Here is a 20,334-nt window from a genome sequence, read left to right on the forward strand (position 1 = left end):
AGTTGCGGAGCCGCGAAGGATGTAGATTTGTTTAGCACTCTGTGGACGGCGAGCCCTTTGGTCCAATTCAGTGTTCTGGGTCCTCATAGGTCCGGTCTGGTTCACCAATGAGCTGCTAGGTTTGAAAACCTCCCTTCTCTGATTGGGTGTCCTTCCTCACGTTGCTTCATTTTCGGCCAATGGGATGATAAAGCCAGCAGAGGTGACAGGGTCACCGCGGAGCCTACAGCGCCTCCGCCGCCAGCGACTCTGCCCTGTGGTTCTTTGAGTCAGGCCGCGGCTTGGGGTCTCCGCCGCCGGTCGTCCGCTGTGGTGGGTGCGGCTCTGATGCTGCGGCAGGCTCCGGACGCCCGGAGCTCTGGAGGGTACGTAGCCGGGCCGAGGTGGGGCCGAGGGGCCGCTGCTGCGCGGGCCCGCTGCTGCGCCCGCCGGCATCCCGCGGGCTGCCTCTGCAGGCTCAGGACGCCTGCTCTTCTCCCCGCCTCCTACTTTGACCGGCGAGCCCGCCCAGCGGGTAGCGGGTGTCCGAGTCTCTGCGCGCAGGCCTTCGTTCAAGAGAAACCCGCGTACACAGGTGGTGGGCATTGTGCTCCTTTCCTGATAACTACTTCCCCAGCGCTTGCAGTAGATTTCCAACTGGGTTAGTTGTTCTGTGCTTGCATGGTGCTTGCCAGACATTTTACTCCCTTGCATTCTTATTTTCTTTCACCGTGATAGACTGTTAACCTGAAGAAACTTAGGCTTGGAGACGGTGATTCAATTCCAGAAGAGTTACAGTTAGTTAATCGGGTGGAGAATCCAGATCGGGTCTCGGTGTTTGATGGTGGTGGTTGCTTTTCAATCCTACTTAACCATTAAGGATTTAGACTAAGTGTGTACTCGCCGCAGCTCTTAAGCAGGAGAGAGCTAAATATTTCTATTAAGTGGCGATTCATAGCTAAAAGAAAAAGACTACCTTTCAGACATCTGCCCGAAAACAAATGTCTCGCGTGTCTCTAACTCCATGCTTCAAAGACTTCCTGCCTGACAGCGGCATAGTCTTCGTCTGGAAGCTGGTTGGACATCTCAGATTCCCAGACCCCGTTGCACCCACTGAGCTTGAACTGGTTTTTTACACTGTCCCTTAGGTGATCTCAGTGCCCCTTAAATTTAGAGGAGGGTTATGTTTGTCCACATAGAACCAAGGAAGAGAAAATAAGTCTGGGTCGTGATGGTGTATGCCTTTAATCCCCGTCTTGGGAGGTATTGTCAGGCAGACCCCTCTTAGTCCCAGGCTCATCTTGACTACAAAGGTGAGCCAGAGCTAAGTAAGGAGAAGAAAAAGTTAAGGCATACCAGATTAAAGACCCTAGTGTTCTTTATTTATACTCAGTTTGCCACAGTCTAGTCCCCCCTATGTAAGCCCTTACCCCCAGTTTCTTCCATTTGTTATGAAGACCTTCCTTCCAGTTTGTTTATTCATTTGGTTATTTGATGATGAAACAAAAGGCCAGGTTCACTTATCCCAATTCTCAATAATTAAAGATAGTGTTTCAGAGAGTTCTAGTTTTCAGTGTTTTAATAATTAAAATTTTTTTCTATGTTTGTTTTGACTGCATATATGTCTGTGCATGTGCCTGGTACCAGAAGGAGGAAATCGGATACCCTGGAACTGGAGTTAGAGTTGTAAGCTGCATTCTGGGTGCTGGGAATTGAAGCCTGGTCTTCTGGAAGTTCAGCCAGTGTTCCTAACTGCCCAGCCCTCTCTCTAGGCCCACTTTCAGTGCTGTGTTCAGAGGCATTCATTTATATACCAGTGTAAAGTTTCAGGCTCTTGTTTGCACCAGAAATTATTTGATGTGCATAGGTCTTGGGTCTTGCCTTCAGAAACACCTACTGATTTGGATAGGCCCAAAGAAATTGTATTGGTTGACGCTGTCCAGGTCCATGCTTCTTGACATTAATGCTTTTGATGGAAAATACAACTAATAAAGAGATGAAAGCACATTTGTGTTTGTGCTAATTCATTACAGAATTGTATTTGTGGTATTCATTACAGAAAGGAAAGGGGTTTTTATTTGTTTTAACCTTTTTATTTGTTTGTGGTTCATTAGCTACTATAAATGTGCTCAGGACAGCATTTCAGGTTATTCAAAATTATTGTGTACGTGTGTTGTGGGTGTGCACACACTGTGTATGTGTCTGTGCGAATGCCTGTGGAGGTTTGAGGTCAACTTTCAGTATATTCCTCTATCTCTCACTCATCTTTAGTTTTTGAGGCAGGGTCTTTGCAGAGCCAGGAGGAGCCAAGCTAGCTGACCTGTGTTCAGGGCTCTACCAGCCTCCATAGCCCCAAAGCTCCAGCACTGGAATTACCAGATGTGTGGCACCGTGCTTGGTTTTGTTGGTTTACACTGGTGCTTGGGATTCCAATGCAGGTCCTTGTGCAAGCTCGGTCAGCAATACTCATTCAGTCATCTACACAACGGTCAGTGTATGCATGTGTGCACACACGGTGTGTGTATATGCGTGCACATATGTGGAGGTGTCTTCCTCAGGCTCCCTCCACGTTACTTTTTTAGATGGGGTCTGTCCGTGAACCTCCAGGGATCCACCTAGCTCTTCTTCCAGCTGGGCTCACATGCACCACTGTACCCAGCATTGGTGTTGGAAATGCAAACTCAGTTTTCATTGCACAGTAGGCACTTTAACAACAGAACTATCTTTCCAGCCCTAAAACTGTTGTTTAGTGTGATACAGAATAATTAAATGTTTTTACATTAGCATACAAAGTAATGGATTCCATGATGGCATCCTCATACATACTGTGTGTTGCTCTCATTAATTCCTTTCCTCCATTTATTTTGATGTCTGCTAAATTTGGAATAGAGAAGTGTGGAGTAAATCCTGCAGTAATCACCTGTAACTATTTTTCCAGCCTGTGAAAGAAAATATTTCTCTTAAACAATTTAAGTCAATAGTTAGCACAAAACTATAAAGAATATTCAGTACATAAATTGGGCTTCAAGTTCTATTTTAAAAAGTTAATTTTCAAATATACGTATTTGCGTATGTGCCCAGGAGGCCAGAAGAGGGTATCAGGTACCTGGAAATGGGGTTACTGCAGATGGCTGTGAGCAACAGACATGGTGTTTAGAGCTGAACTGGGGTCTCTGCAAGAGCAGTTTCTGCTTTTAGCCACTCAGTCATCTCTTCACCTCCAAGGTCTGCCTTTGAGTCTGGCAGTGGTAACCCCTGTCATCCTGTCACTCCAGAGCAGATGGAGAATGTTGGCTGTCTGTCCAGCATCCCACCCTGTGCCCTCCTCCTGCCTTTCTGTTATTGTATGCATTTATGGCACTAGGGAATACAGTTAGGGCCTGTATCCCCAGGCCAGCTTGTGTCTTCCTAGCCCCGGCATAACTTATCGTCTGTTTTGACAGGCCTGGTTGTGTACTCATGCAGTCTCAGCACTCAGGGGCTTTAGCAGGAGTCCTACAAGTTTGAGGCTATCTTGGGCTGTACAGTGAGACCTTGTCTCAAAAATAAAAGCAAGATAAGATAAAAATTGGTTATGTGAGCTCAGCAATCTGCTACTAAAACATTGATTATTTGCAAAGGTTCAGGCCACATAGTCAAAAAGGGGTGTCTGTAACCTGATGTCATCAAGATACTAAAATAAAATGAACTTTTAACATTGACTAGCCTTGCTTTGAAGTTTTACGTAAAATCTGTAATTTGGAGGGCAAATCCGAGTACTCCTGCCTGCTTTTCGTACCTCGTTGAAAAGTTGCAGTTGCTATGGCATTTGACCCACAACTCTCCTTGTTTTGGTGTTGAGTGTCTGGCATCCCTGATATTCCTGACTCTTCGCTGGTAGACCCCAGCTGGAACTTATCGGGAGGGTTTGAGGATTGGAAGGCTTAAGATATTTTGACTGCAGGCTATTCCAAAGGAACAGGAAGATTATATATAACATCTAAGGGATGATCTCCATTGAGTAGTTATTGAAGGATGACAGATAAAAAGAGATTGTTACAGTATCAAAGCTTGGACACTGAAAAAGCCACTGTTTGCTGTGTTTGGTTTTGTTGTGGTGTGTGTGTGTGTGTGTGTGTGTGTGTGTATGTATGTGTGTGTATTCATTTACTGTCTGTAAGTTTATGTACATATTGGTGCACGGATGCCACCATGTGCCAAGGGTGGAGGCCAGGGACAAGTTGTGGGGTAGGTTGTCATGTTCCGCTGTTTGGGTTCCAGACATGGGACTTAGCTGTCAGGTTTGGCAGCAAGTGCCTTAACCCTGCTCTCCCACATTGCTCGGTTGAGGCACAGATTAGAGAGAAGCCCTTTTTCATTTTTTCTTTCTTCGTCGCTCCTTTTTTCCTTTCCTGTCTTTGGAATTGAACTCAGAAACTAAGGACGGTGTACTAGGCAGTGCTCCACCACCTAGCTAGTTCCTTGAACAAAATTTTCATTTTGAGTCAGGGTCTTAATAAGTCACCCAGGTGGCTCTGAACTTGAGATCATCCTGCCTCAGTTTTTGGGGTAGCTTGCATTACAAGTAGGCCACAGTGCCTGGCAAGGGTCTCCTTTGGTGCTCCCCTTTCCTTGGGAGAGTTTATCTTTGGTAGACACAGTTTGCTGTGCGCCTCTCCCTACCCCCTCCCCACGGATGAGTAAAAAAAGCCCAAGCTGTCAACTCACTACTTTTCCTTGAGGCATTTGATTTAGTTCTAGAAATGCTCTAGGAGGGAAAAGTCTGGCAGTGTTACAGTTCGAAAAGGAGAGCAAAGGTTACAACTTGTACGTAGAGACCGTGTTTATTGGAACCTTACTGTTAAAATATGTATTGCTAAAATGGGATTTATTGGAATATTGAGGACGGCATATGTTCTTTTGCATATATAACTAACTCGATTTCTTCCTTCAGCTTATGTTCATTTCAGTTTTCACAAGCTTTAGAGTTGCCAGTCCTTATTTTTGTGTGTGTGATTTAGATTCATCTGTTTCTTTCTAAAGATGTTATAATGTAGTTACTTAAAGGTACCATAGCTAGGCATAGCTGGTGCTTGCTTGGAATCCAAGCTTTTGAGAAGCGAAGGCAGGAGAATGAGGAATACATGGACAGCATCAGCGACATAGACAATCTAAGTGAGACCTGTCTCAGTGTGTGAGTAGAGCAATGGAGTCCTCGGCTACTCTGGCAGACGAGAACTAATTTTGTGAACCTGACTTCTACTGTTTTTTCCTTTTCCTTTATAGAATTTAAGAAGCTTTTATTCATGTGCATGTCATAGAAGATGAATTCATCATCTTCTACTATGAACGAAGAGCCTGATGCTTTATCAGTAGTTAACCAGCTACGGGATTTAGCAGCAGATCCATTGAATAGAAGAGCCATCGTCCAGGATCAGGGATGTTTGCCTGGCCTTATTTTATTTATGGACCACCCAAACCCCCCCGTCGTTCACTCAGCTTTGCTCGTAAGTTGTTTTTAATACTTTGTTTTGTTGTTTTAATTAATGCAAGTAAAATTTTTCAAAGACCTTTGATAACATGGTAAAAGACTAAGACATTAGATCATACAGTCTGTATTCTGGCATGTAAAAAACATGGAAACCATGGCATGTATGCAGTTCTTTAACACAAATAGCAGCATGTTGATTTTGTTCTTTAATGTAAGTGGTAACTATAACACATATATAAAATGTTCTGGCCCTTGGTATTGTCAGTTAGCATGCTGGACTGTGGTTTGTTTGGTTTTCTTTTTGACATGGGATGTATTGCTGTGTTGGTTGGGCTGTTCTTCCAGCTCTTGGGCACACATCACCTTTTGGCTGCAGGCATACATGCATCGTCACACCCAGCCTGTTATTGTTTTCATCCCCCAAGCCCTCTATGTATGTAGAATATGTAGTGTGTGTAGCGGGGGATCAAATCCAGGACTCTATGCATGTTTGGCAAACCTTTTAATGTTCTCTAGGCCATCAATTAAGAGAATTCTTGAGTTCAGAAAGTTACTTTTTAGTACAAGAGGTTAAAAACCAGGGTGTCATGGATGTTAAGCACATGCTGTACTAAACTCACCCAAAAGATTATATATATAAATTTCATACTAGCTTTCTTTGTTGGGGAGGAGACTAAGCAAAGGCCTTACCTTGTACCCCTTGCTCACCTAGCACTCACTGTGTAGTCCCAGACTCCCAAGAACTGGGGTTACAGATGTACACCACCTCATCTGGTTTATAACAGCTTTTTCAGATGAAACTTTTATGCCATTGTAAAGGTCATGCATTTAAAATATCCTTTGGATGGCTTTATTCACAGAGTGGTTCAGGCATCATCGTAGTCAATTTTAGAACATTTTTATTCTGTTATATTGCTTGAGACTTTTTATGTAATCTACCTGGAACTTGAGGCCCTGTTGGATCAGCCTCTGGAGTGTTGGGATTATAATACCCTCCAGGAGGGCATTACCACATCTTACTTTGGAAGTATTTCTCACCCAGGGAGAGGACTGTACTCGTCACTTCTCTCTCCGCAGAGCGATCCCCATTATGTAGGCAACAACGATCTATTTGCTACTCTGCAAAAATGCCGATAGAGTTTTTGTGTAATTATGATCATATAATCTGTAACTCGATGGCATTTTTTTAATTTATATTATATTGGAACAGATACCTATACTCAACAAGTTTCAGCACTTTGTTCCTTTTATGTCTTGAGAACATTCCGTTGTGTAGACATACACCGTTTTGTTTATCCATTCACTAGTTGATGGATATGACACTTTAAGGTAAGGAGGACCAATCAGGAAAGAGAAAGTATGCAGGTAAAAGCTAACAACTCAAAAGGAACTATGGGAAACATGTTAAAGAGCCACAAGACTGTCAGACAGATCCAGAATGGGAGAATTTCTCAGTGACATAAAATGTGGTACCTTCAATGGTAATTAATAAAAAAAGGAAAGGCATCTGGGGGAGAGTGCAGCGATGATAGTTGCTGTGTGTAGTTTTAAAACCTGTTGCCTGGGGTTGCCCTGCTACTAGCCCCTCCCGTCTTCCCTTTTGTACTACTCGCCTGTGGCTCCTGGAGGTGACCTCGCTATTAGCCCACTCCTGAGACCCTTGAATCCTCTTCTGTGTGTGATAAAAGACACACACAGAGTTAATTCCTTTACAATTACCTTCTTGGCACAGTTGCTGGGTGCTGATCTCTCCTGCCTGGAAGAGTGTGCCCTTACCAGTTTATTGTCTCCATCTTTCCACCTGCCCTGAACTTAGGGCCGGTCCCACCTGGCCCCTGCCAGACATCCTTGACCACCTGCCTGTAGCAGAGGCTGCAGACCATAGCTCCCCTTGAGGCCTCACATAATTGTTGTGTTCTTCCTCCTCCAAAGCATGGCAGAAAAGCTTCCTCCTCTTCCTTGCGTCTTCTGTTCCTCCTGGGACCTGGAAGTCCCCTGGCCTGCTTTCCTGACAAATCAAGAACCAATTGGGGAACAGGACTTTAACCTCAGAGCTTCCCCTTACAGATAGTTACCTTGTACATTTTATTTAAGAGATGTATCAGTCAAATGTTATTCGTGGACCTGACTGATACCCTGGTTTAAATGAATTCATCATAAGCAATTTTTAAGTGGCTGGAAGTGAATTGCCGCATATAATAAATGACATTAAAGAGTCATGATGAGCCAGGTGGTGGCGCACACTGTAATCCCAGCACTCTGGAGGCAGAGGCAGGCGGATTTCTGAGTTCGAGGCCAGCCTGGTCTACAGAGTGAGTTCCAGGACAGCCAGGGCGACACAGAGAAACCCTGTCTCAAAAAAAACAAATCCAAAAAACCAAAAAAAAAAAAAAAAAAAAAAAAAAAGAGTCATGATGAAGACTGGTTAGATGGCTCAGCAAAGAGCTCAGACTGTTGTTACAGAGTGCACAGGCACACGTAGAAGCAAAATACCCTTGTGTGTAAGAGAGCAAACTTCTGCTAGCTGTCTCATGACTTCCAGGCATTGTGTTCTGGTGCAGGGGCATGCACACAAAATGAACAATGTGAAAGTCAAATTAAAAAATGTAATGTTTTAATGTGTGGTGTTAATATTCTCATGTGTAGTGGCACAAACCTTTAATCTTGGCACCTTAAAAGGCAGAGGTAGGCATCTCTTGAGTTTGAGACCAGCATGGTCTACATAGTGAGTTCTAGGCCAGTTAGAGATACATAGTGAGACTCTGCAAAACAAAACACCTTGCTATTGTGGCATTAGTAATTAGACAATAAAAATGTGTTGAGACTTGAATAAAAAGTTGTTACTTTTAAAAAGTCATTTGTGTAGGATTTTCTTAAGATAATTAAAAAGCTAATTTCTTCCTGGGCATGGGAAGGCTGAACACAGGCTAGGGATGGGTCTACACACCACAATTAGGTTAGCCAGACTTTCCTAAAAGAAATACAGTCTTCAAATAGGGCTATAAGCTGGATCAACTCTTTTTGTTTGTTTTTTGTTTTAGTTTTTGTTTTGGAAGTAGGATTTCCAACTATATGAAACCTGTCCCATCTTACCTTGCTTAGTTTGGGATTACAGGTATGGCGCCTTCACAGCTGGCTGGAGTAGGTAGTTTTTTGAGGAGACTTTCCTTTACTGTTGAGAATAGTTTTAGCTATCCTGGGTTTTTTGTTATTCAAGATGAATTTGAGAATTGCTCTTTCTAACTCTGAAGAACTGAGTTGGGATTTTGATGGGGATTGCATTGAATCTGTATATTGCTTTTGGAAAGATGGCCATTTTAACTATATTAATCCTACCAATCCATGAGCATGAAAAGGGAGATATAACAACAGAAACTGAGGAAATTCAAAAAATCATCAGATCCTACTACAAAAACCTATACTCAACACAACTGGATAATCTGGAGGAAATGGACAATGTCCTAGACAGATACCAAATACCAAAATTAAATCAGGATCAAATAGATCATCTAAACAGTCCCATAACCCCTAAAGAAATAGAAGTGGTCATTGAAAGTCTTCCAACCAAAAAAAGCACATGACCAGATGGTTTTAGTGCAGAATTCTATCAGACCTTCAAAGAAGACCTAACACCATTACTCTTTAAACTATTCCACCAAATAGAAACAGAAGGAACACTACCCAACTCGTTCTACAAAGCCACAATTATGCTGATACCAAAACCACACAAAGATCCAACAAAGAAAGAGAACTTCAGACCAATTTCCCTAATGAATATAGATGCAAAAATACTCAATAAAATTCTTGCCAGCCGAATCCAAGAATACATCAAAACAATCATTCACCCTGATCAAGTAGGCTTCATCCCAGGGATGCTGGGATGGTTCAATATACGGAAATCTGTCAATGCAATCCACTACTTAAACAAAGAAAAAACCACGTGGTCATTTCATTAGATGCTGAAAAAGCATTTGACAAAATTCAGCATCCTTTCATGCTAAAAGTCTTGGCAAGAACAGGAATTCAAGGCCCATACCTAAACATAGTAAAAGTAATATACAGCAAACCGGTAGCCAACATCAAACTAAATGGAGAGAAACTTGAAGCAATCCCACTAAAATCAAGGACTAGACAAGGCTGCCCCCTCTCTCCATATCTTTTTAATATAGCACTGCCAGTTTTATAATATCCATTTTCAACTTACTTGTCTACGTTTAACCTGCTCATATGCTTTATTTATCTATGATATAACACACAACAGTATGTTATATCTAAATGTCCCATATAAAGATCATTTGTCTTTGCCTTAGGCATTGATATTAAATAGGAAAACTGGTTCATGGCTTCCCTGTCAGCATTAGCACCTTTTCTCCCATCGTTGTGTTATTGTCATCATATATAGTACTTCGCTGTGTTTCTACGGTATGTATACATGCATACATACTGCCTTAAACGGTGTTCTTTCAGTCTTTGTGTGTGGTACTCGGGACTGAACTAGAACTCAATGCATACTAAGCAAGCACCTAGCTAAAGCATTTTTAGTTAGCTCTAAAATATATTAAAAATGCAAAATATGGTTGCTTTTTCAGTTTGATTTTGTCTGTGACAGACCCTGACTTGAGACCTGCCTGCCTCTGTCTTTTCAGATGCTGGGGTTACAGGCATGTGCTACCATACCCAGTTTCAAGTATTATGACTCTTGAAAGTTTGGAGGATTTGGGTGAGGGAGGAATAGGAGTTGGAGTGCTGTTGCCCTGTAGCCCAAGTTTGTTTCCAGCTTTGGTTTTGTTTGGAAACAGGCTCTCATTTATCCCTGGCTGGCCTGGACATCTACCTTGGAGACCAGGCTGGCCTTGCACTCACAGCCATCTGCCTGCCTTTGCCTCCAGAGTGCTGGTGCTAAAGGCTTGTGCCACCACATTCAGTGTCAGCTGTCGTTTATATTTATTCTTATCTTTCCCATTTCTAGTGTTCTTTACTCCTAAACACAGACTGGGATTTGTACCAACATCTTTTTATTTATTTACTTATTATATTTATTTATTTATTATATGTAAGTACACTGTACCTCTCTTCAGACACCCTGGAAGAGGGCATTGCATCCCATTACAGATGGCTGTGAGCCACCATGTGGTTGCTGGGAATTGAACTTAGGACCTTTGGAAGAGCAGTCAATGCTGTTAACCACTGAGCCATCTCTCCAGTCCCCAACATCTTTTTATTTTCCTGCCTGAGGAACTTTTTTTTTTTTAACATTTGCAGTATAGGTTTGTTATTGTTTCCTATACTTAAAAAATATTGCTGCTGTTTGTCTCTCATGGCTTATGGCTTTTGTTGTTTTTTGTTTGTTTTGTTTTTTCAGATAAGGTCTCACTCTTATAGTCCAGGCTGGCTTAGAACTATGTAAATCACGCTTGCCTCGAACTCATGGGAATCTGTCTCAACCTCTGTGTGCTGGGGATACAGGAATAAGCCAGCATATCAGGCTGCCAATGTATGTGACTTCTAATAAGAAAAGTGGCGTACTTGTTTTGAGCATTTTTTATGCTTCTGTATGTGGGGTGTGTGTGTGTGTGTGTGTGTGTGTGACAGCAACAGACAGGGCTCATTTATGGGGGTCAGAGGACAGCTTTGGAGAGTGGGTTTTCTCCTTCTCCGGTGGCTTCTGGAGATGGACTTCAGGCTATCAGGTTTCCGTGGCTGCCCTTTTACTCACTGATGACGAGGAAATGCCATGCTGAGAAGAAGAGTTTTTGTGACTTTATCTGTGATGATGTTACTGTTTTTCGGGAAATAATTGATATATGCAATACAGATTTTGATGTATTTTCTTTTATTGTTTTACTTGGGACTTGTTGAATTTCTTGGGTCTGTGGGTTTAAATCTCCATGTTGAAATTGTTACCCATTGGTTTTTTGGAGGTTTTTATTTTTCATTTTTAGTGAATGTCTTTGCCCTTTCCAATGTCTCCGTCCACGTATGTTAGCATATGGTGTCCTATAGGCACTGATCCTTTATGCCCGTTTATTTCATCTCTTTTCTTCCTTTTTGCATTTCTTTTGGCTGGTTCGGTTGCTGCATTTTAAAGTCCACTGCTCTTTATTCTGTAATCTGTTTCATGTCCAGTGCTGGTCCTGTGGAAGTTGCTTGCTGCCTCACTGGCGTCCGTGTCTCTGCCTGGTGTTTATTCACCTCAGCCTCGAACGTGGAGTGGAGAAGAGCTCTTTTGATGGCTTTCTAGTTCGTAGTCTTCAGTTTGCCTTTTGATTACTTTTTGCCTCCCTATTCTGGATGTAGTTATACTTACCTGCAATTTTTCTAATCTGATGATTTTCTAATTGTGCCAGGCATTAAAATCTTTTAATATGTTGGGATTTTGAATTTTTTTTTAAATATTCCTATACATACTGTTGAACTTTGGTCACTGTTGGTTTTAGGAAAACTTGGGGCCAGTTTGACTTTTGAGATTGCTTTGGGATTTGTGAGAGTGTATCCACCGCCAAGGTGAACCGCTGCGTCCCAGCATTCGCCCCAGTGCCTTACGTGTGGGAGGTCTTAGTTCTTCTGGCATATGTCATCCCAAACTACCTGCACCCTGCCCTGGACGCAGGGTCTGTTTGTTTCACTTGCTGGTGGGATTATTCCCTTACCATGTGGTCTTTTATGCTTTGAATATACAGATTAGTTGTTAAACAAGACTCTCTTCCCCTCTAAGATCTCTGGAAATCTTACTGTGGAAACTGCAGTGTATCGCAGTATACCCTTTTATCCCAGCATCTTTACTTGCAGATGTTCATTGCAATGAATCATTGGTTTGAGGCTTCCGGCTTCTGATACACTGTCAACACTGGAGCCTGCCTGGCACTCCTCTTGGATATTCAGTTGTTGCTCTCTGTCAGGGAGATGCTGTACCTTCGCATCTCTGCCTTCCTGACTCCAGTTCATAGCTGAGGGGATGTGGATGGAGTAGGGCCTGGGTGGCAGCTCGGTGGCCAGCTAGCAACTCTCCCTCAGGCACACATCCACCAGATGAGCTATCCAGCACTGGCCTGGCCAGCTCCCCTCATGCCTCATGCCTCATGCCTCATGCCTCATGCCATCAGGGCCAGCTCGCCTGATCCCCTGCTAATAGGATCAGCTCTGCTGTACTCCCAGGGAGCGGTGCAGGGCCTACTCTCCTGTTCTCATGACCTCAGCAGTGGGGGGGGGGGGGGCAGCTCTACTGTGCTGCTGTCCAGGGTGGGGGGGGGGCAGCTCTACTGTGCTGCTGTCCAGGTGAGAGGAGGCAGCTCTACTGTGCTGCTGCCCAGGTGGGGGGGGGGGCAGCTCTACTGTGCTGCTGCCCAGGTTGGGGGGGGGGGGCAGCTCTACTGTGCTGCTGCCCAGGTGAGGGGGGGCAGCTCTACTGTGCTGCTGCCCAGGTGAGGGGGGCAGCTCTACTGTGCTGCTGCCCAGGTGAGGGGGGGCAGCTCTACTGTGCTGCTGCCCAGGTGAGGGGGGCAGCTCTACTGTGCTGCTGCCCAGGTTGGGGGGGGGCAGCTCTACTGTGCTGCTGCCCAGGTGGGGGGGGGCAGCTCTACTGTGCTGCTGTCCAGGTGGGGGGGGGGGCAGCTCTACTGTGCTGCTGCCCAGGTGAGGGGGGCAGCTCTACTGTGCTGCTGCCCAGGTTGGGGGGGGGCAGCTCTACTGTGCTGCTGCCCAGGTGGGGGGGGGGCAGCTCTACTGTGCTGCTGCCCAGGTTGGGGGGGGGGGGCAGCTCTACTGTGCTGCTGCCCAGGTTGGGGGGGGGGCAGCTCTACTGTGCTGCTGCCCAGGTTGGGGGGGGTGCAGCTCTACTGTGCTGCTGCCCAGGTGAGGGGGGGCAGCTCTACTGTGCTGCTGCCCAGGTGAGGGGGGCAGCTCTACTGTGCTGCTGCCCAGGTTGGGGGGGGGCAGCTCTACTGTGCTGCTGCCCAGGTGGGGGGGGGCAGCTCTACTGTGCTGCTGTCCAGGTGGGGGGGGGGCAGCTCTACTGTGCTGCTGTCCAGGTGAGAGGGGGCAGCTCTACTGTGCTGCTGCCCAGGTCGGGGGGGGGGGGGGGGGCAGCTCTACTGTGCTGCTGCCCAGGTGAGGGGGGGGGCAGCTCTACTGTGCTGCTGCCCAGGTGAGGGGGGGCAGCTCTACTGTGCTGCTGCCCAGGTGAGGGGGGGCAGCTCTACTGTGCTGCTGCCTAGGTGAGGGGGGGCAGCTCTCCTGAGTGCTCAGCCTTTGGACATCAACTGTCCCGGGAGCAGTCCGGACCAGGTACATACACCTGGCCTTTGGTGGTAGCATGGGCCAGGGACATCAACACAGACCCTTGCTGCTGCAGGGCCACAGACCCAGATAGACCCCTCAGTGGCAGCAGGGACTGGGACTTACTTCACCGTGGCCTCAGGTGGGAGCGCGGCTGCTCACCCCCACCATGCTGTTCCTCACCGCCCTTGCGTCTCCGGCGCCATCTCTCTCTAGAGTGCTCATTCCACTTCTCCTTCTCTCATCTTTCCACCACAGACTCGGACATTATAGTGGCATCTCAGCGGGTGGGCCCCGTAGCATTTTTTACTTGAAAGGCAAAGGCCCAGTGGAAATATGAATGCTAAGTAAGCTGAGACAGCTGTGAATGATGGTGGTGGAGTCTGGGCGTGATAGCAACATTTAGATGTGAAGGGAAATATCCAAACGACCTTGAAAAAGCAGTGTGTAAGGGAAATAGTGACAAAAACATGCTCACTGTGAGAGAAAAAGGACCCGAAAAACTGAAAAAGTTAGCCTGACTCAGAATGCGGCCACTAGGTCATCTTGTAATTTTCTCTTGTTTTGGTGTTTTGAGGTAGGGTTTCCTGTAGCCCAGGGTGTCCTGAGACTTACTATGCAGTCAAGGCTAGCCTTTGGCTCACAGCAAACTCTCCTACCTCAGCCTCCTCCTTGGTGAGATTGCAGGCACTGCCACTTTGCCTGTGTTGTTGTTGTTTGTTTTCCATTTGAAAGGTGTAATACAGTAAAAACAGGACTCAGTTCATTGTATAAAGCTCACTGTATGCTTTGTCCCCAGCGATTTAAGTCATGAGCAAAAGCAGATAGGCCAATGATGGCTATTGGAACTACTTTTTGAGATTAATAAATGGAATATAGCTCATTGCGGCCTTGTCAAGATGAAATGGTAAGTAAAGTGGAACAGCCTCATTTTGACCTTGCTGATATGGTCGGAATGTGCATTTCCTACAGCACATGGAATAACCTTGCAGCCCTAGGAGGTTACTGTGAACGACAGTTAAAGGACAATTAAAATCAGTTGATGCTGAAAATAAAAACACTTATGTTCTTTTTGCTCTTGCAGTAAGTTATAGGTGACATTATGTGCGAATTGACTCTCTTTGCTTGCAGGCGCTCCGATACTTGGCTGAATGCCGTGCGAACAGAGACAAGATGAAGGGAGAACTGGGAATGATGCTGAGCTTGCAGAACGTCATCCAGAAGTAAGTTCGCGGGCAGACAGTGCGTCCGGAGTCCTCTGAGGTCCCGGAAGGGGCCTCTGTGCGCCTGGAACCAAGACTCAAAGTTTACCTTCCTTTTTAAGCTTCAAGTATTTAGAGAATTTAATTCTAACAGAAGATAGGCTTCTGCAGGTTTTATGTCCAAAATTTTTTTGCTAATGAATATTAGTTTTCTGTGTAGGGCTGGCTGTCCTGGAACTAGCTCTACAGACCAGGCTGGCCTTGAGCTCAGACATCTGTCTGCCCCTGCCTTCTGAGAGCTAGGACTAAAAGTATGTGCCACCATGCATACCTGGTTTTTGTTTTTATTGATAAATGTGGGTATTTATAGTTCTTATACATGTTTATATTTTATTTAAGATATTGACATGGTATCCATCCTGTGAGTTGGGGATATTAATAAATATTTCAAAATTCATTTGCTTTTTTGTCCTAAGTTTTAGAGTTAATACTAGGATATCTGTAGCTAATATGATAGAAACAGGGAAACAGGTTTTTGTTCCGATAATGAAGAAAGCAGAGTATCCATGGCTTTTAATATCTCTCAAACATTCCTTCCCATTGTACTTTCTAGTTCATTAATTGCTGTTTTTGAGTTTATAGTTTAAAGATTTAAAATTCATATATTTCCTATTGACTCAAAAAGGGCTTCAAGAAATCACTCACCATAGACCATTGTCTAAAAATTAAAATACACGATATTTGTGTGTGTGCGTGTGTTTATTTTGAGCTGCTAATCTTCCTGCCTTTATTTTCAGAGTACTGGTATTGTATGTGTGTGTCACCATACCTAGATTCTGTGGTACATGAGAAGGAGTTCAGGGATTCATGCATGTTAGTCAAGCACTTTATTAACTGAGCCGTGTGTGTGTGTGTGTGTGTGTGTGTGTGTTTGCAAGTGTGTAAGAAAAAAGTCCTATACTGAATGAAGCTTTATAATAAAGTACTAGAGATGATTTGTTAGCAGAACATCTAGACAATTACAGTAGAGGATCTGCAGAAGGACAGTGTGGTGCATTGTCCGTTATTACATCATCCTGGCTTTACTCAAAAGACCCCTAATCAGGGTCATGGAAAATGAAAGTTTCTCTTGGTGAGGTTATCATGAGTCTGATTGAAAGCTCCTGAAAACCTAGAGCCATTTAACTTGATAAATATGATTATATATATATCTGTATATTATAAGTTAGTGGCATGTGTACTCCTTAAACGGCATAGTTGTTGAAGTTCAAAGTAAAACTTTGAACAAACTTGGTTCAAAAAGATGTGGAAAATTAGATTTAAAACTAGTGTTGAAGCCAGGTGGTGGTGGCACACACCTTTACTCTCAGCACTCCAGAGGCAGAGAGCCAGGTGTGATTACTATTCAAACCAGAAATTTCAGCACGCAAGAGGCTGAACCAGAAGGATTGCAAGGAGTTAGAAGTCAGCTTGGTCTGCAGAGACTGCTTCTAAAACCAAGAGGTGGCTCTGTGGGTCAGAGCACCAGGCTGCTCTTCCTGAGCCCCAGACTTGCCCCAGGCTTGCCCCCCGACTGCGTGGTCACCTACAGCTATCCAGAATGCTACTTTAGGGCGTCTGAACCCCTCTTGGCTTCTGTAGGCACTGCATGCATGTACTGCACAGGCATACATGGGTGTGTACTTGCTGGTGTAAGTCAGAGGACAGCTTGAGTAAGCACCTTTAACGGCTGAATCACCTGCTGCACTACTAATTCTAATTTGGTCCCACAGCCCCCTTTTATTTTTTTTATTTTATTTTTTTATTATTTATTTATTTATTTATTTATTTATTTATTTATTTTGGTTTTTCGAGACATGGTTTCTCTGTGTGGTCCTGGCTGTCCTGGAACTCACTCTGTAGACCAGGCTGGCCTCAAACTCAGAAATCCGCCTGCCTCTGCCTCCCAAGTGCTGGGATTGCAGGTGTGCGCCATCACACCCGGCCTGCCACAGCTGTTTTAATAGTGGGGACTTTTATTTATTTATTTATTTATTTATTTATTTATTTATTTATTTATTTATTTATTTATTCATTCTGCCCTTCAAGCTTTGGAAAAGTTACCTCTGTTCACTAAAATAAGCATTCGAAGCCTTTGTATTTGAATGGTGTGTTACTATAGGTAGTCTAGTTAGCCTAGTTAGTCTGCCTGCATGGTGTTAGAATTACAGGCAGACTGTTACAGGCGGGCTCTCCAGCTGCTCTCTCTTGGCTACTGGGGATCCACACTCCATTTCGCACACTCACAAGGCTCATTCTTTCCCTACTGAGCTCCCTCTCTTCCTGGCCCTGCTAATATATTTCTTGAAATAGCATTGTTAATATGCTTGCCATCAGTTTCCATCTCACTGGATCTTTTTCAAACATTGAAACTTACCTGCCTTGCAGCTCTCTGCCTCTACAGCTCAACTTTAAAATAGCCTAAGCTCCGTGAACCAATAAAAGGAAGATGATTTGAACAAAAATTGTGGTAGTAGTGGACCAAAGAAATTTGGTAACTTGATCTTGTTACTTGGTTTCCTAGTTAATAATTTCAATTAAATGTAGTTTTGTGCCATGCTAGGATAGATAATGAGTCTCAGTCATGTTTTAAACTAGGAAATTGTTATAGCTCAGCCAGGCCTGGTGGCTTATTACAAGTCTTAGGGATTCAATTGCTGTGAAGAGACACCATGACCAGAGCAGCTCATAGAAGGGAAAGCATTTAATTGGGAAGGTTTCCAGTTCAGAGGTTTTGTCCATTGATCGCTGTGGGAAGCATGGCAGTACTTAGGCAGACATGGTGCTGGAGAGGTAGCTGAGAGTTGTAAATGAGGATCAGCAGGGAGCGGGAAGAGATGACACTGGGCCTGGCTGAGCATTCCCTACCTCTCAACCCACCCACCAGTGAAATACTCTGTCCAGCAAGGCCACACCTCCTAATCTTGCCACACCCTGAGTCTGTGGGGGCCATTTTAATTACAACCACCAAAATGAGGTAGGGAAAATTAGCTTGGATTGAGTAAAAAGTTGAAGGGAGAGGATGGAGAGCTGGCTCAGCGGTTAAGAGCACTGACTGCTCTTCCAGAGGTCCTGAGTTCAATTCCCAGCAACCACATGGTGGCTCACAACCATCTGTAATGGGATCCAATGCCCTCTTCTGGAGTGTCTGAAGACAGCTACAGTGTATTCACAGACATTAAATAAATAAATAAGCAAGCAAATGAATAAATGTTTAAAAAGTGGAGAGAGATCTTTCAGGCTAAATGCTTTTTCTACATTATTGGTGGTTTTTATTCTTTCCTTTTCATTCGTTGAATCAGAATCTTGTATTATAAACTGATCTCAAAGTTATGTAGCCAAGGAAGACCTTGAACTTCCTGCCTCTTCCTCCTGCACGTGGTTACTATAGGAGGATGCCGCTGTACTCTGTTTATGTGATGCTGCTAGAAACTGAACGTAGAGCTGTAGACAGGTCCGCCTTGCACTCTGCCATCTGAACTGCACCACCAATGTCCATTACTGGGTATTTATTCTAAGACTCAGTAGTGTTTCTTTTTAATTGAACAAGGTATCAGACTGAAGGAAACAAAACTCATCAAAATTGAGAAGTATAATTATAAAACCAGTAAAAGTGACTTTATATTTATGCTTTTTTTTTTTCAAGGACTACAACTCCAGGAGAAACAAAACTTCTGGCCTCAGAAATCTATGACATTCTTCAGTCCTCGAATATGGCTGATGGTGATAGTTTTAATGAAATGAATTCACGTAGAAGGAAAGCTCAGTTTTTTCTGGGAACTACAAACAAACGTGCCAAAACAGTAGTTTTGCACATAGATGGTCTCGATGATACGGTAAGACTTAGAGATGTGGTTCGTACGACAACAGTGAGAAATTGTATCACCACACATGTTCTTTGGGGCCACTTGTCAGCATGTCCTAAGAAAAAGTTGCAATATTAATATTTTATACTTAAGACAAAATATGCTAAAGATATTGGCTAATCAGCATACATAGCAGTTTTAAATGTAATAGTAGGAGTTGAAGAATATAATAAAACACCTGAACTGACAGAAATGTAAAACTTGTAAATAGGTCTAATTAGAGCTGTGCATGATTTTTTCCTTGGTAAGCTTTGGTTGTTTATGTCTTTGTAATAATGTTTACATTTTGTTGAGGTTGTGTAATACTGGTAAACACTTATTCACATTTTGTAAGGCCGAGTGCCCTTGAGCTGAAAATTCAAGTTTTGAAATGCTTCAAGATCCAAATCTTAGTTTTTAAATATCAACATGATACTCAAAAAGGTTTGGAGTGTGGAGAGTAAAATTTTATTTCAGACTAATAAGTTTTCTCTGCTCATGAAATAAGCCAATTCAGGCCAAATTACAGCTATAGAAGCAGCTCTTGACGGGTTCACGGAAAATGGGGCCAGAAAAATCACCATGTAGACAGGGAGACAGAGAGGGGCGGACAGAGAGAGAGAGAGAGAGAGAGAGAGAGAGAGAGAGAGAGGAGGAGGAACGCAGGGAGGATAGAGGGAGGGAGGGAGGGAGAGAAGGAGAGGGAGATCCATCTGGGGTGGCAGGAGGGTCCTTTTTGTGCACTTCACATGCCTGGTGCAAGCAGGTGATGGTGCAGGCAGTTGCTAGGCCCCTGAGAGCAGGCCAGTGGGATAGCCTGTGTATTAGTGGGGTAAGGCTTAGGGGCCCCTGGTTTGAAGCCCAACACAGATTTTTAAACCTTATTTTTTGTGTGTGAATATTTTGCATGCATGTGTGTGTATTAGAGGCTGGCCCTGGATCCCTGAAATAGAGTTTATGAATGCTGTTAGCTACCGTGTCGAGGCTGGGTCGGGTCTTCTGCAAGAAGACAGGTTCTCTAAACTGTGGAACCACCCTGCCAGGCTAAGAACTAATGGGTTTTGAATTTGAGATGTTCAGCTAGTGAAGTTTATATAAAAGTGTAACATCTAGAAAAAACTCCCAGATTCAAATGCTTTGCTCCCAAGACAAGACAAAGGATACTTAACCTTTCATAACTTTTTATTTTTATAAAGTTGGCAGTAATATTCCTGAGTTTAGTGATTGGCTTTTTCTTGGAAGTTAAAGGTTCATCTGTTTCATTGACCTATTCAAAGACCCAAATGTTCTTTTCCATTTTAAGTTTTGTGGGTGGTGGCTGTGTGAGGGGAATGGATGTTGCTTCTCTTCTGCTCTGGGATCAGCTCAGGTTGTCAGGTGCTCTCCAGCTCAGCCGCTATCATTAGTTCTTGGTTTGGGATTTTTTGGTTTGTTTTTTATTTTATTTGTTTGTTTGTTTTGCTTGTTTTGAGATCTGGTCTCACTTTGTATCCAGGTTGACCTTGAACTCAGGCAGTTCTACCTC

The 20,334-nt window shown here is 44.0% G+C and overlaps 1 protein-coding gene across 1 annotated transcript in view; it reads left to right on the forward strand.

Annotated features, from left to right (window-relative positions):
• The first annotated feature begins 277 nt into the window (after positions 1-277).
• Armc1 (armadillo repeat containing 1) overlaps positions 278-20,334 on the forward strand; it is a 28,321-nt gene continuing 8,264 nt past the window's right edge. The window contains exons 1-4 of the mRNA XM_052180765.1: positions 278-365; positions 5,245-5,465; positions 14,855-14,946; positions 18,611-18,800. Of these exons, the coding sequence (XP_052036725.1) occupies positions 5,283-5,465; positions 14,855-14,946; positions 18,611-18,800 (465 nt within the window). The 5' untranslated portion in view covers positions 278-365; positions 5,245-5,282. The remainder of the gene's footprint in view (positions 366-5,244; positions 5,466-14,854; positions 14,947-18,610; positions 18,801-20,334) is intronic.

The sequence above is a fragment of the Apodemus sylvaticus genome, chromosome 4, assembly GCF_947179515.1.
Source record: "Apodemus sylvaticus chromosome 4, mApoSyl1.1, whole genome shotgun sequence".
In the NCBI taxonomy this organism is placed as follows: domain Eukaryota; kingdom Metazoa; phylum Chordata; class Mammalia; order Rodentia; family Muridae; genus Apodemus; species Apodemus sylvaticus.